The sequence below is a fragment of the Ornithorhynchus anatinus genome, chromosome 10, assembly GCF_004115215.2.
Source record: "Ornithorhynchus anatinus isolate Pmale09 chromosome 10, mOrnAna1.pri.v4, whole genome shotgun sequence".
NCBI lineage: Eukaryota > Metazoa > Chordata > Mammalia > Monotremata > Ornithorhynchidae > Ornithorhynchus > Ornithorhynchus anatinus.
Window position 1 is genome coordinate 39,318,499 of NC_041737.1, and position 14,443 is coordinate 39,332,941.

General features: G+C 45.5%; 1 protein-coding gene across 1 annotated transcript in view; it reads left to right on the forward strand.

The window, feature by feature from the left end:
• Window positions 1-14,443, forward strand: part of MET (MET proto-oncogene, receptor tyrosine kinase) — a 119,860-nt gene that overhangs the window by 34,690 nt on the left and 70,727 nt on the right. Inside the window, 1 exon segment of the mRNA NM_001242736.1 lies at window positions 5,902-6,093. Coding sequence (NP_001229665.1) covers window positions 5,902-6,093 — 192 coding nt within the window.

The following is a 14,443-nucleotide window of genomic DNA, read 5'->3' on the forward strand; positions in this document are numbered from 1 at the left end:
CAGGGTCGGAAGGGCAGTGGCATCACCCTGCTAAATGATCAGATTGGGTATGCCTAACCTGGGTCCTTGGTTGTCCAATTCTATGTGAGATCTAGGACAAAAATTGGCTCACTTGCTTTGCTGAGCCTCCAGCTCTACTCCATGTCTAATTGGGCACCTAATGAATCTGCTCCTTGCTTTTTTTTTCCTTTTTTTGTTTTAATGGTATTTGTTATCACCTACTATGTGCTAGGTGATATTGGATTGTTGCCACCCAGCCCAGCTTTACCAGTGCAGCAGACCAGGTTGCACCGATGTGCACGGGTTCAAAGATGTAATAATAATAATTGTGGTGTTTGATAAGCGCTTGCTATATGCCAAGCACTGTTCTAAGTCTGGGGTAAATACAAGGTAATCAGGTTGTCCCACGAGGGACTCACAATCTCAATCCCAATCTTTCAGATAAGGTAACTGGGGCACAGAGAAGTTATGTGACTTGCCCAAGGTCACACAGCAGACAGTGGCGGAGGAACCTCTGACTCTTAAACCCGTGCTCTTGCCACTAGGCCCTGCTGCTCCTCCGAGCATGCACTTGGCCTTCTCAGTGTTCAGAACATCTAGAAGGCCACTGAGGCAGAAGGAGCCTGCTGAAATTCTGCTCGTCTCCCCACCACACCTATTACTTGTGTAATTTCATTCATTCATTCAGAAGGAGCCTGCTGAAATTCTGCTCGTCTCCCCACCACACCTATTACTTGTGTAATTTCATTCATTCATTCATTCATTCAATAGTATTTATTGAGCGCTTACTATGTGCAGAGCACTGTACTAAGCGCTTGGGATGAACAAGTCGGCAACAGATAGAGACAGTCCCTGCCGTTTGACGGGCTTACGGTCATCGTCCTTTACGTCAATCTCATCTATCTCGTCACCAACCTCTCGCCCATGTTCTGTGTCTGGCCTAGAACTCTCTCCCTCTTCAGATCTGACCGACAATCACCCTCCCCACATTCAAAACATCTCTAAGAGGCCTTCCCCAACCAAGCCCTCATTTTCTCTTCTCCCGCTTCCTTCTTTGTCACCGTTGTACTTGGATTATCTTCCCTCCCAAACCCTGTCCTCTTCCTGACTTCCCTAACACTGTGGATGGTATGACCATCCTTCCCCTCTCTCAAGCCCGCAACCTCAGTGTCATCTTTGACTCAGTCTCTCATTCACCCCACACATCCAATCCGTCACCAAAACCTGCCAGTCTCACCTTTATAATATCGCCAAGATCTGCCCTTTCCTCTCCACCAAAACAGCTATCTTACTGGTTCAGGCTCTCATAATATCCCGGCTGGATTATTGTGTCAGCCTTCTCTCTGATTTCCCTTCCTCCTGCCTCTCCCCCGCTCCAGTCTATTCTTCATTCTGCTGCCCGGCTCATCTTCCCACAGAAACGCTCTGGGCATGTCACTCCCCTCCTCAAAAACCTCCAGTGGTTGCCTATCAACCTCTGCACGAAACAGAAATTTTTCACTCTAGGGAACAAGGTTCTCTATCACCTTGCCCCCTCCTACCTCTCCTCCCTTCTCTCTTTCTACTTCCCACCTTGCACTCTCCGCTCCGCTGCCGCCCACCTCCTCACCGTCCCCATTCTCGCCTATCCCACCGTCGACCCCTGGTCCACGTCCTCCCGCTGTCCTGGAATGCCCTCCCTCCTCACCTCCGCCAAACTAACTGTCTTCCCCTCTTCAAAGCCCTACTGAGAGCTCACCTCCTCCAAGAGGCCTTCCCAGACTGAGCTTCCCCTTTTCCCTCTGCTCCCTCTGCTGCCTCTCTACCCCCCCACACCTCTCCGCAGCTAAGCCCCCTTTTCCCCCCCTTCCCTCTGCTCCTCCCCCTCTCCCTTCCCCTCAGCACTGTGCTCGTCCGCTCATTTGTATATAATTACCCTATTTATTTTGTTAATGAGATGTACATCACCTTGATTCTATTTATTGCTATTTTAATGAGATGTACATCCCCTCGATTCTATTTATTACTATTGTTTTTGTCTGACTCCCCCGATTAGACTGTAAGCCCATCAATGGGCAGGGACTGTCTCTATCTGTTGCCGATTTGTACATTCCAAGCGCTTAGTACAGTGCTCTGCATATAGTAAGTGCTCAATAAATACTATTGAATGAATGAATTTGCACCTTTTATTCATCCCTCCCTCTTTTTTTTTTTTTTGAAGGTATTGGTTAAATGTTTACCATGTGCCAGGCACTCTAAAAGTTCTAGGGTCGATACGAGCTAATCAGTGTGGACACAGTCCATGTCCCACATGGGGCTCACTGTCTTAATCCCCATTTTACAGAGGAGGTAACTGAGGCACAGAGAAATTGACTTGCCCAAGCTCACACAGCAGACATGTGGCAGAACTGGGATTAGAACCCAGATCCTTCCGACTTCCAGACCTGTGCTGTACCTACTAGGCCATGCTGCTCCCCTCAGCCTTACGACACTTTTGTACTTATCCGTAGTTTATTTATTCATATTAATATCTTTTTCTCCCTCTAGACTGTGAACCCATTGTTGGCAAGGAAACATGTCTGCCGACTCTGTTATAATGTATTTTCCCAAGCACTTAGTATAGTTCTCTGTACATAGTAAGCACTCAAAAAATGTGATTGATTGATTGATCATATTGGTCTCTTACGTTGTTTCATCTTTCCTTAAATGTCTGTTGCCAACCTCCTCTACCCTAATTTATTCTGAGATTATGAACCCATATGACGGGGTAGAGACTGTGTCCAATTCTCATCCACACATTTTCCCCCAGTACTTAGTACAGTGCTTACACATAGTAAATGCTTAATAAATACTGTTTCTAGTTTCACTGAATGAACACACCCATGTCGGGTGCAATGCCAAAGAGAATGCCTTTATGAATAATCAGTCATTTTTCCCCGGGAAATAGCACGGCCTGTAGAAAGAGCACGGGCCTGGGAGTCAGGAGACTTGTGTTTCTAATCCTGGCTCTGTCGCTTGCCGGCTGAGTGATCTTGGGCAAGGCACTTAACTTTTCTGAGCCTCATTTTCCTCATCTGCAAAGGGGATGTTCATTACCTGTTACCGCTCCTATTTTGACTGAGAGCCTTGTATGGGACAATAGTAATAATATTTGTGATATTCAGTGCTTACTACGTGTCAAGCACTGTTCATTCATTCATTCATTCAATAGTATTTATTGAGTGCTTACTATGTGCAGAGCACTGTACTAAGCGCTTGGAATGTACAAATCGGTAACAGATAGAGACAGTCCCTGCCCTTTGACGGGCTTACAGTCTAATCGGGGGAGACGGACAGACAAGAACAATGGCAATAAGTAGAATCAAAGGGAAGGACATCTCATTAAAACAATAGCAAATAAATAGAATCAGGGTGATGTACATCTCAATATATACAGTTGAGCGGACTGTTCTAAGCTCTGGGGTAGATAACAAGGCAAGGACTGTGTCCAACCTCATTATCATATATCAACTCCAGTGCTTAGAACAGTGCTTGACTTGTAGAAAGCGCTTAACAAATAACACAGTTATCATCATCTCCCCCATCTCACTCTAGGCTTACATGGTAAAACCCCATTTGTTTCAAAAATAAACCCTGAACTCTCACCCAAAGACAGGCACCTGGGAAAGGTACCCACTCTTTCTCTCCTGATCCCTTCAAGCATCTCTATGTTCTGGGCCAGCGTGGAGCCCTTCAAAGTCCAGCTCTTCCCCTCCTCCTTCCTCTTTCCCATCTGACCCCAGAGCAGCCATTGTTACCTCAAAACCTGGCCTTAGTTTTAGGGTTTGCTGGCCCTCCCAGCTTCCGTTAGCCTGGCCGATCCCTCGGTGAGTCTTCTCTTCCACGGCTTGGTTCACTGTGCTCCCAGGCATCAAATGGCCAAGTGTATTTGCTGGCAAGACTCGAACCCAGATACCCCAACTCCCTCTCCGGTGTTCTTTCCACTAGGCCAGATTTCTTCCCGATCCTGAGGATCAGACCCCACTTGCTGGGACAGTCTTTCATGGATGGGTTCTTTCATTCATTCATTCATTCAATAGTATTTATTGAGCGCTTACTATGTGCAGAGCACTGTACTAAGCGCTTGGGATGAACAGGTCGGCAACAGATAGAGACAGTCCCTGCCGTTTGACGGGCTTACAGTCTAATTGGGGGAGATGGACAGACAAGAACAATGGCAATAGAGTCGAGGGGAAGAACATCTCGTAAAAACAATGGCAACTAAATAGAATCAAGGCGATGTACAATTCATTAACAAAATAAATAGGGTAATGGAAATATATACAGTTGAGCGGACGAATACAGTGCTGTGAGGAGGGGAAGGGAGAGGTGGAGGAGCAGAGGGAAAGGGGGAAAAGAGGGTTTAGCTGCGGAGAGGTGAAGGGGGGGTGGTAGAGGGAGTAGAGGGAGAAGGGAGCTCAGTCTGGGAAGGCCTCTTGGAGAAGGTGAGTTTTAAGTAGGGTTTTGAAGAGGGGAAGAGAATCAGTTTGGCGGAGGTGAGGAGGGAGGGCGTTCCAGGACCACGGGAGGACGTGGCCCAGGGGCCACGTGGCCTATCTTTCTTCCCTGATGCTGGGTGTCCTTGACCTACTGCATTTCTTACCATTTCTAACCTGCACTCACACTAACCATCCATATCTGCGCCCTCAGAGAAAGCCTTCTCACCCAATCTGGACAACCTCTTTGTTGCAGGTCCCTGAGGATCAGGTTGAGTAAATTGCGGTTGTGCTGGCTCTGTTCTTCTCTCTCCCCCTTTGTATTTTAAAACTGTGACTTTTCTGGGAGCCAGGGGCCGTATATAATTCCCACCTGGGTATTCTTTCCCAGTGTTTAGTACAGTGATCTGCATCGTGACCTAATGGATAGAGCACAGGCCTGGGAGTCAGAAGAACCTGGGCTCTAATCCCAGCTCCGCCACTTGTCTTCTGTGTGACCTTGGGCGAGTCATTTCACTTCTCTAGGCCTCAGTTTCCTCATCTGTAAAATGGGGATTATGACTGTGACCCCAGTGTGGGACAGGGACTGTGTCCAACCCAATTACTTTGTATCTACCCCAGTGCTTAGTATAGTGTTGGCACATACCAAGTGCTTAACAAATACCACAATTATTGGTATCACTATTATTAATTAATAATAATTATAAATACTCTGACTACTTCTATTACTAAATTCGGCTCTTGCACTCAGAGGGAGAAACAGAGGGATCAAAAAGCAGTGGTCGGCAGGCTTACCTAAGGTATCGCCATGTAAAAAGGGCCATGTTGAGGTGGGGAGTAGAATGGCGCTATCCCGCTCTAATCAATCATTCGCCTTTACTGAGCACTCTCTAAGTGCAGAGCACTGTGCTGAGCACTTGGAAGAACTCCAGTGCTGCAAGCCAAAGCACAGAGTCTTACAGAGATGTCTTCGATAAAGTCATTGTCTCCAGGTGAAAGATCCACGAGGCCGAGGAAGTGCCAGCTGTTGGGTCATCGAAGACAGATCAGAACAAGGAGGGGCTGAGGGAGAAAAATTTGAGGATCTCCATAGCCCCTCTCCCATGGTGCATCCTCCCAACAGCCCCCATCCCTTACATCCACCCTTCAGTTTGGACCAACATTACCCTCATGTTGTTTCCTCTGCACTTAGCTGCGTACCCTTTAAAACACTTTGATATTCACCCCCAGCTCCACAGCCCCTATGTAAATACCCTTACTCTCTCCTATTTCCCCTATCTGTTAACATTTGTCTCCTCCAGTAGACTGTAAACTCCTCGTGGGCCGGGATCAGGACTACCGACTCTAGTCTATCATACTTCCCCAAGTGCTTAGTACAGTGCTCCGCACTTATTAAGTGCTCGATAGCCACACTGATTGATGGAGCGACTTCCACCTTTGATTTCAGACTTTCCAGTGGAATTCTTCGGGCTGCGAGGTGCGTGATGACGAATACCGCATGGAGTTCACCACCCCTTTACAGCGCGTCGACCTGTCCATGGGGAAGTTCAGTCATGTCCTCCTGACGTCGATATCCACCTTCATCAAAGGGAACCTCACCGTGGCCAATCTTGGCACCGCCGAGGGGCGATTCATGCAGGTACGGTGTCGCGGCAGCCTTCCTGCCCGTTTTACATTCCGGCCCGTTTGGGGTGTCTTGACTGAATTTAGGAATTGGGAGGGGAATATTTAGAGAACACTAGGAGGTGGGGTAGTCCCGTCAACTGGGTGGTGGCCCGGTGTAACAGAAAGAGCACAAGTCTGGTTCTAATTTGGCCACCTCTCTGGGACTCAGTTTTCTCCTATGTAAAATGGGCAGAGTAATACTTGCCTCTCCCTACTTCGCAGGGGATGTTGTAGAGAAACAGAGTGGCTTAGTGGGTAAAACATGGACCTGAGAGTCAGAAGGTCATGGGTTCTAATCCCGGCTCTTCCTCATGTCTGCTGTGCGACCTTGAGCAAGTCACTGCATTTCTCTGGGCCTCAGTTACCTCATCTGTAAAATGGGGATTAAAACTGTGAGCCCTTTGTGGGACAAGGTCTGTGTACAATCTGGCTAATTTGTAACTGCCCCAGTGCTTAGAACAGTGCTTGGCACGTAATAAATGCTTAACAAGTACCATAAATATTATTATAATTAATATTATTATTACTACTTCACTTCTCTGAGACTCAATTGCCTCATATTTAAAATGGGCATTAAGACTGGGAGCCCTGTGTGGGAAAGAGACTGAGTCCAACCTGATGAAATTGTATCTACTCCAGTGTTTAGAACAGTGCTGCGCACATAGTAAGTTCTTAAGAGGAACCATTATTATTATTACCATTATTATGAGAGTAAAATGGGAGGATTGATGTGAAATCACTTTGGAAACATGGTCGAGCTACCCAAGGGTTAAGCTGGCATTATCTTGGCACAAATCCCAGAGGAAAGGGTACACAGAGTGATTTCCCCAACATCTAAAGGATGGTCTTGTATTTTATCTGCAGCCGATGAGTGGGTCCTGGACCGGGTTTCTTCTCATTCACCATTTTGTCGGCCCCATGATAGAAAAATAAAATAAAACAATTAAAGCCCTTCCAGCCAGTGTTTCCTACCCTAGGGGAAGGCTCAGATCAAAGGAAAACTATTGTGTGAACCGTGTGTCTCCAGAAACAGAAACGTTCACAGCCTTGAGAGCCGCCGGCTGAACTTAGGGAAGGAAAGGTCTCTCGGTCCCACGGTGACTCTCCCTCTCGGCCCCTCCAAGCCCATCTGTGGCGTCTGCTGGTGGCGTCCGCTGCCTTCAGCCTGTGCGAGAGCCCTGCATGCTCCTGGTCACTAGGCGAAAACCTTCACTAGGCGAAGCCTCAGAAAGGAGGCTTTTAATGGCTAGCAACAGCGTTGCCATGTATCAAAACTTCACATTTCAGGCTTGAGGAGAGGTGCCTTATCTCCAGGATACAGGAATTACAGCATTTTGCAGACTTTAATATGCACTTAAATCAAATCTGTTTTGCTACTCGAATAGTATTCTGGGGGCTTGCTTTCATCCATGGGCTCATTAGGAAATACTCAACTAAGGCAGACCAACAATGGAGTTTCTATGGAAATGTCCTGAAGCCAACAAGAAGAAAAAATTCATAAAATGAAATATTTATTCTGAAGCACTAGAGGAATATGCCTTATTACTCAAACCCAGAAAGCTCAGGCAAATAATTAACGTTCAGTACTGACTCTTAAGTCAGTCTCCCAAATGAAGCACAGAGGAACTGCATTTAGGAGTCTTGTTGGTTGGATGTTTTCTTGAATGGTGCTACACAAGCTATGCACTTTTGATTATAATCGTGGTACCTGGTATGGACTTAGTATGTGCCAACCACTGTGATAAGCACTGGGATGGACACAAGATAATCAGGTGAGACACAGTCCTTGTTCCTCACAGGGTGCATAGTCTAAAAGGGAGGGAAAATGGGAATTTAATCCCTATTCTACAGATGAGGAAACTGAGGCACAGAGAAGTTAAATGACTTGCCTAGGATCACACAGCAGGCAAGTGGCAGGGCCTGAATTAAAACCCAGGTCCTTGACTTTGAGGTTTATATTCTTTCCACTAGGCAACACTGCTCCTCAAATAAAGCATGTCTTCAGGAAAATGACCCGCACTCTAATGGCTCTAATATCGGTGTTGCCTTACTTTTAACAGTAATTCATATCTTCATGCATTATATTCACTGCATTGACTGCACAGTGACAGCGTGTTCGGGGAACATCCAGGGAATGAACTTGGATCATGTTTATTTGCTCTGTCGTATTCTCCCAACCTCTTAGTCCAGTGCTCTACACAGAAGTGCTCAGTAAATACTACTGATTGAGTGAAACAATCCAATGGGATAGGCAGTAGACAGAAACTGTAGAGAATACCAGAGTTGAGAGTGATAAAATAGTCATGAATAACAGGAATACATGAAATGAGTAAGTACACACCAATGGGTAGATAAATAGTGAAAGTTGAAGTGTTGGGTGGTCAAACCTGACCCAGAATTTGAGAGAACTAAACAGGAAATGGATACCTCAGGAGGTAAGTTTTTTGTTTTGGTGTTTTTTTGTTTTATTTTTGTTTTTTTTAACCTAAAACTGGAGAAGCAGCATGGCTTAGTGGCTAGAGCTCAAGCCTGGTAGACAGAAGGACCTGGATTTTAATTCCAGCTCCACCACTTGTCTGTTTTGTGACTTGGGGCAAATCACTTCACTTCTCTGTGCCTCAGTTACCTCATCTGTAAAATGGGGTCTAACACTGTGAGCCCCATGTAGGACGTGGATAGTATCCAACCTATTTGCTTGTATCCACCCCAGTGTCTGACACATAATAAGCGCTTAATAAATACCATTATAAAACTCCCCAAAACATGTAAGTAAAATAGTCTCTCTTCATCTTCGTGGCTCAGAATGACACTTACATCACATTATCTTAAAGGGTTCTTGTTGGTCTGGCCTTATTTTATCATTGTGGAAAGGACCCATTTGCCTTGTCTCTCCTCCTCCAACTTTCCAGAGTGCCTATCTTTTCCTTCCCTTCATTATAACAGTAATCATTATTGTGGCATTTAAGTAATTATTATGTGCCAAGCACTGTACTAAGCACTTGGGTGGGGTCGAGGCAATCAGGTCAAATATGGTTCCTGTCCCACATGAGGCTCACTGTCTAAGTAGGTATTGGGAAGCAGCATGGCTCACTGGGAATCAGCGTGGCTCAGTGGAAAGAGCCAGGGCTTGGGAGTCAGAGGTCATGAGTTCGAATCCCTGCTCCGCCACTTGTCAGCTGTGTGGGAAAGTCACTTCACTTCTCTGGGCCTCAGTTCCCCTATCTGGAAAATGGGGATGAAGACTGTGAGCCTCACGTGGGACAACCTGATTACCCTGTATCTACCCCAACTCTTAGAACAGTGCTCTGCGCATAGTAAGCGCTTAACAAATACCAACATTATTATTATTATTGTTATAATTATTATTATTATTATTGAATCTCTGTTTTACACATGAGGAAATCAATCAATCAATTGCATTTACTGTGAATTTACAGTATGCAAAGCACTGTGTACTGTATGCCTGGGAGAGTACAATATCACAGTTGGTAGACACATTTCTTGCCCACAAAGAGCTTTCAGTCTAAAAGGGGAGAAGGGCATTGTAATAAATTATGGATATGTATATAAGTGCAGTGGGGCTGAGGGGTGCATTTTAAGTGCTTAAAGGATACTGATGCCCAGAGAAGTTAAGTGACTTGCCCAAGGTCACACAGTAGGTAGGTGTCAAAGCCGAGATTAAAACCCAGATCCATTGTTTGTAGTAGGCCGATCTGCTTTTCTTTATTCTTTTATTCTTTTTCACCTTATGCCCGCCTTCCCTTTTACTGCCTCTCTTCTTCTACATCTCTGATTCTCTAATCTAAAGTTCACTAAAAAGGAAAACGTGGTCCTGACTTTTTTTTTGTATCAAACAGGTCCTCCCTGGCCTTCTGTGTTGTAGTTTACTCATTATGTTCCTCAATGCCGATCTCCTTGGTTTATAGACTAGAAGGTGGAAGGACCCTGCTGGTCGAAAGGAAGACATTGTCTTCTGTGCCCTGCCTCCTTTGCTGTGGAGGAGGAATGGCCATTAATCCAGTGGCCTCAGGCAGATCGAATGCTGAAAAACCAATGCCAGGGAGTTGTTTTTTTTATGGTTTTTGATAAGTGCCTACTAAATATGATTGAATGAATGAATGTGCCAGGCACTGTACTAATTGCTGAGGTAGATACAAGCTAATCAGGTTGGACAGGCGCCCTGTCCCACATAGGGCTCACAGTCTTAATCCCCACTTTACAGATGAGTAACTGAGGCACAGAGAAGTGAAATGACCTGCTGAAGTTCACACAGCAGACAATTGGCAGAGCCGGGATTAGAACCTTCTGACTTCCATGCCCATGCAGGAAATGGAAAGTGGAAAGAGCATGGCCCTGGGAGTCATTGGACCTCAGTTCTAATCCCGCCTCTGCATCGTGTCTACTGGATGACTTTAGGCAAGTTGCTTCCCTGGGCCTCAGTTTCCTCATCGGTAAAATGGGGATCCAGTACCCCGTTCTCCCTCCTACATAGACTGTGAGCCCCATGTGGGACAGGGATTGGGTCTGACCTGATTATCTTGTATCCGCCTCAGGGCTCTGCCCTGTGTTTGACACATAGTAAGCGCTTAACAAATACCACTATTATTATTGTTGTTGTAGTAGTAGTAGTCCACCTGAGCAGGTCATGAATCAAGCCTCTATTTTCATAAACACCAAGGAGTTTCTGTTTCCTAATCAAGGGGTAGAAACTTTTCCAAAGGCAGCTGCCAGGCCTGCAGAGGAACACAAACACCATTGGGTTTCCTTCCTGAGCTGAAGCTTAATGGCAGAATCTAACTGGGATTTTTTTTGTTGTTTAGTTTTTTTTTTTCTCTCCTCCAGCATTTGCAGCTGTTTCTGCCTCTCCTATTGTTTTGGTTTTGATTGTAGGAACAGAAACAAGGGTTACAGCCTCAGCTGTCGGGTAGACAATGAATCAGGTATTTCACAGTCATTATTTGCTTAGAAAGAAAGATATTGTTGCACTTGTAATGTTAGGCTCAAGGTGAAGGAGATACTTTTTGGCCTCAAACTTGTTTTAAGCTTTTCCAACATCCCAAAGTTGGTTTACCAACATGCCTCGGGCTGGATTTTCTCTGGAAGAGTCTCAGACCTGTGCGCTTGTGGGAAAAAGGGACTACATTTCTCTCTCTAGGTAAATATCGGGCAAACAGAAACAAGCATCCACCGTACCAAGCTGGATGTTTACCTAGGGCCATTTGTTAGTTCTTTAGGCATCCAAAAACAGTCGGCTTCAAAAGTCAATGGTAGCTAGTTCATGTGGGCTTGGGAGACAGAAGGGTGCAGCGCAAAATTTGGGGTGGAATATGGCAATTCACTTTGATGACCGGTTCGCTAGGAAAAGCTTGAGGAACTCATTATAAGGCACAAAGGATTGTGGGTACTTCCCCGGATTCTCCCCTGACTCCTGGGAGACCTTCTTCTGCAGGAGCTGGTAGCTTCCCCCTTCCTCCCCCCCGACTCCCTGCCGATGCGTGGAAGGAACCTGTGCCTGAGAGCACAAAAGCCTCGTTATTAATTAAAATGCGAGCATGGAAAAAGTGACCAGCATTTAAAGGATCACATTGGACATCAGTGAACATAAAAATAATAGCTCACTTCCAGGACGAAGAATCGATGCAGCTATTGACCTCCTGTCTCCCAAACACATCAGCGGCTGGTCCACAATCTCTCCACTTCAGGAACCTGTAGTGAATGGCTACCCTGTCCCTCGCTGCTAATTATACTAATAATGTTGATATTTGTTAAGCGCTTACTATGTGCCGAGCACTGTTCTAAGTGCTGGGGTAGACACAGGGGAATCAGGTTGTCCCACGTGGGGCTCACAGTCTTAATCCCCATTTTACAGATGAGGTAACTGAGGCACTGAGAAGTTAAGTGACTTGCCCAAAGTCACAGCTGACAAGTGGCCGGGCTGGGATTCGAACCCATGACCTCTGACTCCAAAGCCCGTGCTCTTTCCACTGAGCCACGCTGCTTGATACAGAACGTTCTGGTGCTTGGGGCCCGGTGGACCAGATCATTGGTCTGTAGATAGGTGAAGAAAGGTCAGTGTCAGGCAAAGAAAACCATCCCGATTCATCTTCAACTTCTTAACCATCTCTCTTTCTGGATTAGTAGAACAGAATAGAAGTGGATCAAAAAGGACACCCATATGACCAATATTGAAATCTCAGGGTGGGAGAAAATGCCTCCAGAACAGTATTTCCTACCTCCCTGCAATTTTCTCCAGAAAACAGCATGGTCTGGTGGAAAAAGCATCAGTTTAGAAGTCAAAAACCACTTTGTGACCCCCAGGCTAGTCACTTTTCCTCTCTGAACCTCAGTTACTTCACCTAGTCAATAAGGATAATAAGGCCTGGTCTCCCCATTTTACAGGGATGCTCTTGTGATGAAATGAAATCATCAATGGAGAAGTGTTTTGAAAATGTAAAAAACTCCTACAAATTCAGGGCTTGCCCAGTCCTGCCACAGCACTGTTTGTACTCTGCATCAATGAATCGATCCATCATATTTATTGAGTGCTTGCTGTGTACAGAGCATTGTACTAAGCGCTTGGGAGAGTGCAACAGAATTGGTAGACAGGTTCCCCATCAATAATGACTTTACAATCTAGAGGGAGAGACAGAAATGAATATGATGATATCAGTAAATCATAATATGTAAATTAAAGATATGTACCTAGTGCTGCATTGCGTCCAGAGGACTGTACTAAGAGCTTGGGAGAGTACAGTATGACAGAGTTGGTAGACACATTCCTTACCCACAAGCATCTTGGTTAGAATGCTGTTACGGAGCTAGCAGTCATTCACATGACAATAGAAGCATCATGGACTAGTGGATAAAGCTTGGGCCAGGGAGTTGGAAGGACCTGGGTTCTAATTCTGGCTCCGCCACTGGACTGCTGTATGACCTTGAGCAAGTCTCTGTATCTCTCTGTGCCTCAGTTACCTCATCTGTAAAGTGGGGATTAAGACTGTGAGCCCCATAGGGAACAGGGACTGCGTCCAACCAATTAGTTTGTATCTACCCAGAGGTTAGTACAGTGCCTGACACATAATAAGTATTTACCAAATATCACAATTATCATCATCATCATCATTATCATTGCTAGAGCCTGTTTGGTTTCAGCAGGCTGGGAAAAAGCGATTTGTGTGTGTGTGCGTGTCTGTGTGTGCATATGTGTGGCATCCGTTCAAGGGGCTGCCCCTTTGCAAGTTTTTCTTAACTGGGGTTTTGTGAAAATGCAGTCCCCACTCCCCACTTGCTAGAGCCATGGGTATTGTGTACCAGTGAAATCTCCACCTCTTTTGTGCCTATTCTAGGCACCGGACCATGTTCAATGAAGTCATTTTTTATGTATTGTTCCTAACAGGACATCAAGCTCCTTCATGTTCCTTTCAAACTTTCAAAGCCCAACTTCTATTGGGATAGAGTCATTCATTCATTCATTCATTCATTCATTCAATAGTATTTATTGAGTGCTTACTATGTGCAAAGCACTGTACTAAGCACTTGAGACAGCAAAATTTATCGATAAACAGACACATTCCCTGCCCACAACCAACTTACAGTCTAGACGGACCTGTCGCTCTACCAGAACTCCATTTACTGCAGAAACTAAATTCCGCTGTAGGTATGTGCAATTGAAACATGGGCTCCTTTTCATTCATTCATTCATTCATTCATTCTATAGTAATTATTGAGTGCTTACTATGTGCAGAGCACTGTACTAAGCACTTGGAATGTACAAATGGGTAACAGAGATAGTCCCTGCCCTTTGACGGGCTTACAGTCTAATCGGGGGAGACAGACAAGAACAGTGGCAATAAATAGAATCAAGGGGAAGAACATCTCATTAAAACAATAGCAAATAAATAGAATCAAGGTGATGACATCTCATTAACAAAATAAATAAGGTAATGAGGATATATACAGTTGAGCGGACGAGTACAGTGCTGAGGGGATGGGACGGGAGAGGGGGAGGAGCAGAGGGAAAGGGGGGAGAAGAGGGTTTAGCTGCGGAGAGGTGAAGGGGGTGGTAGAGGGAGCAGAGGGAAAAGGGGAGCTCAGTCTGGGAAGGCCTCTTGGATGAGGAGAGCTTGGTCAAACAGCCACAGTTATTCATATGATTGAGGCCAATTCAAGTGGCAGAGAAGCAGTGTGGCCTAGTGGATTGTGCTTTCATTCATTTATTCAATCACATTTATTGAGCGCTTACTGTGTGCAAAGCACTGTACTAAGCACTAGTGCACAGAACTGGAAATCAGGAGGCATGAGTGTTAATCCTTGTTCATCCATTT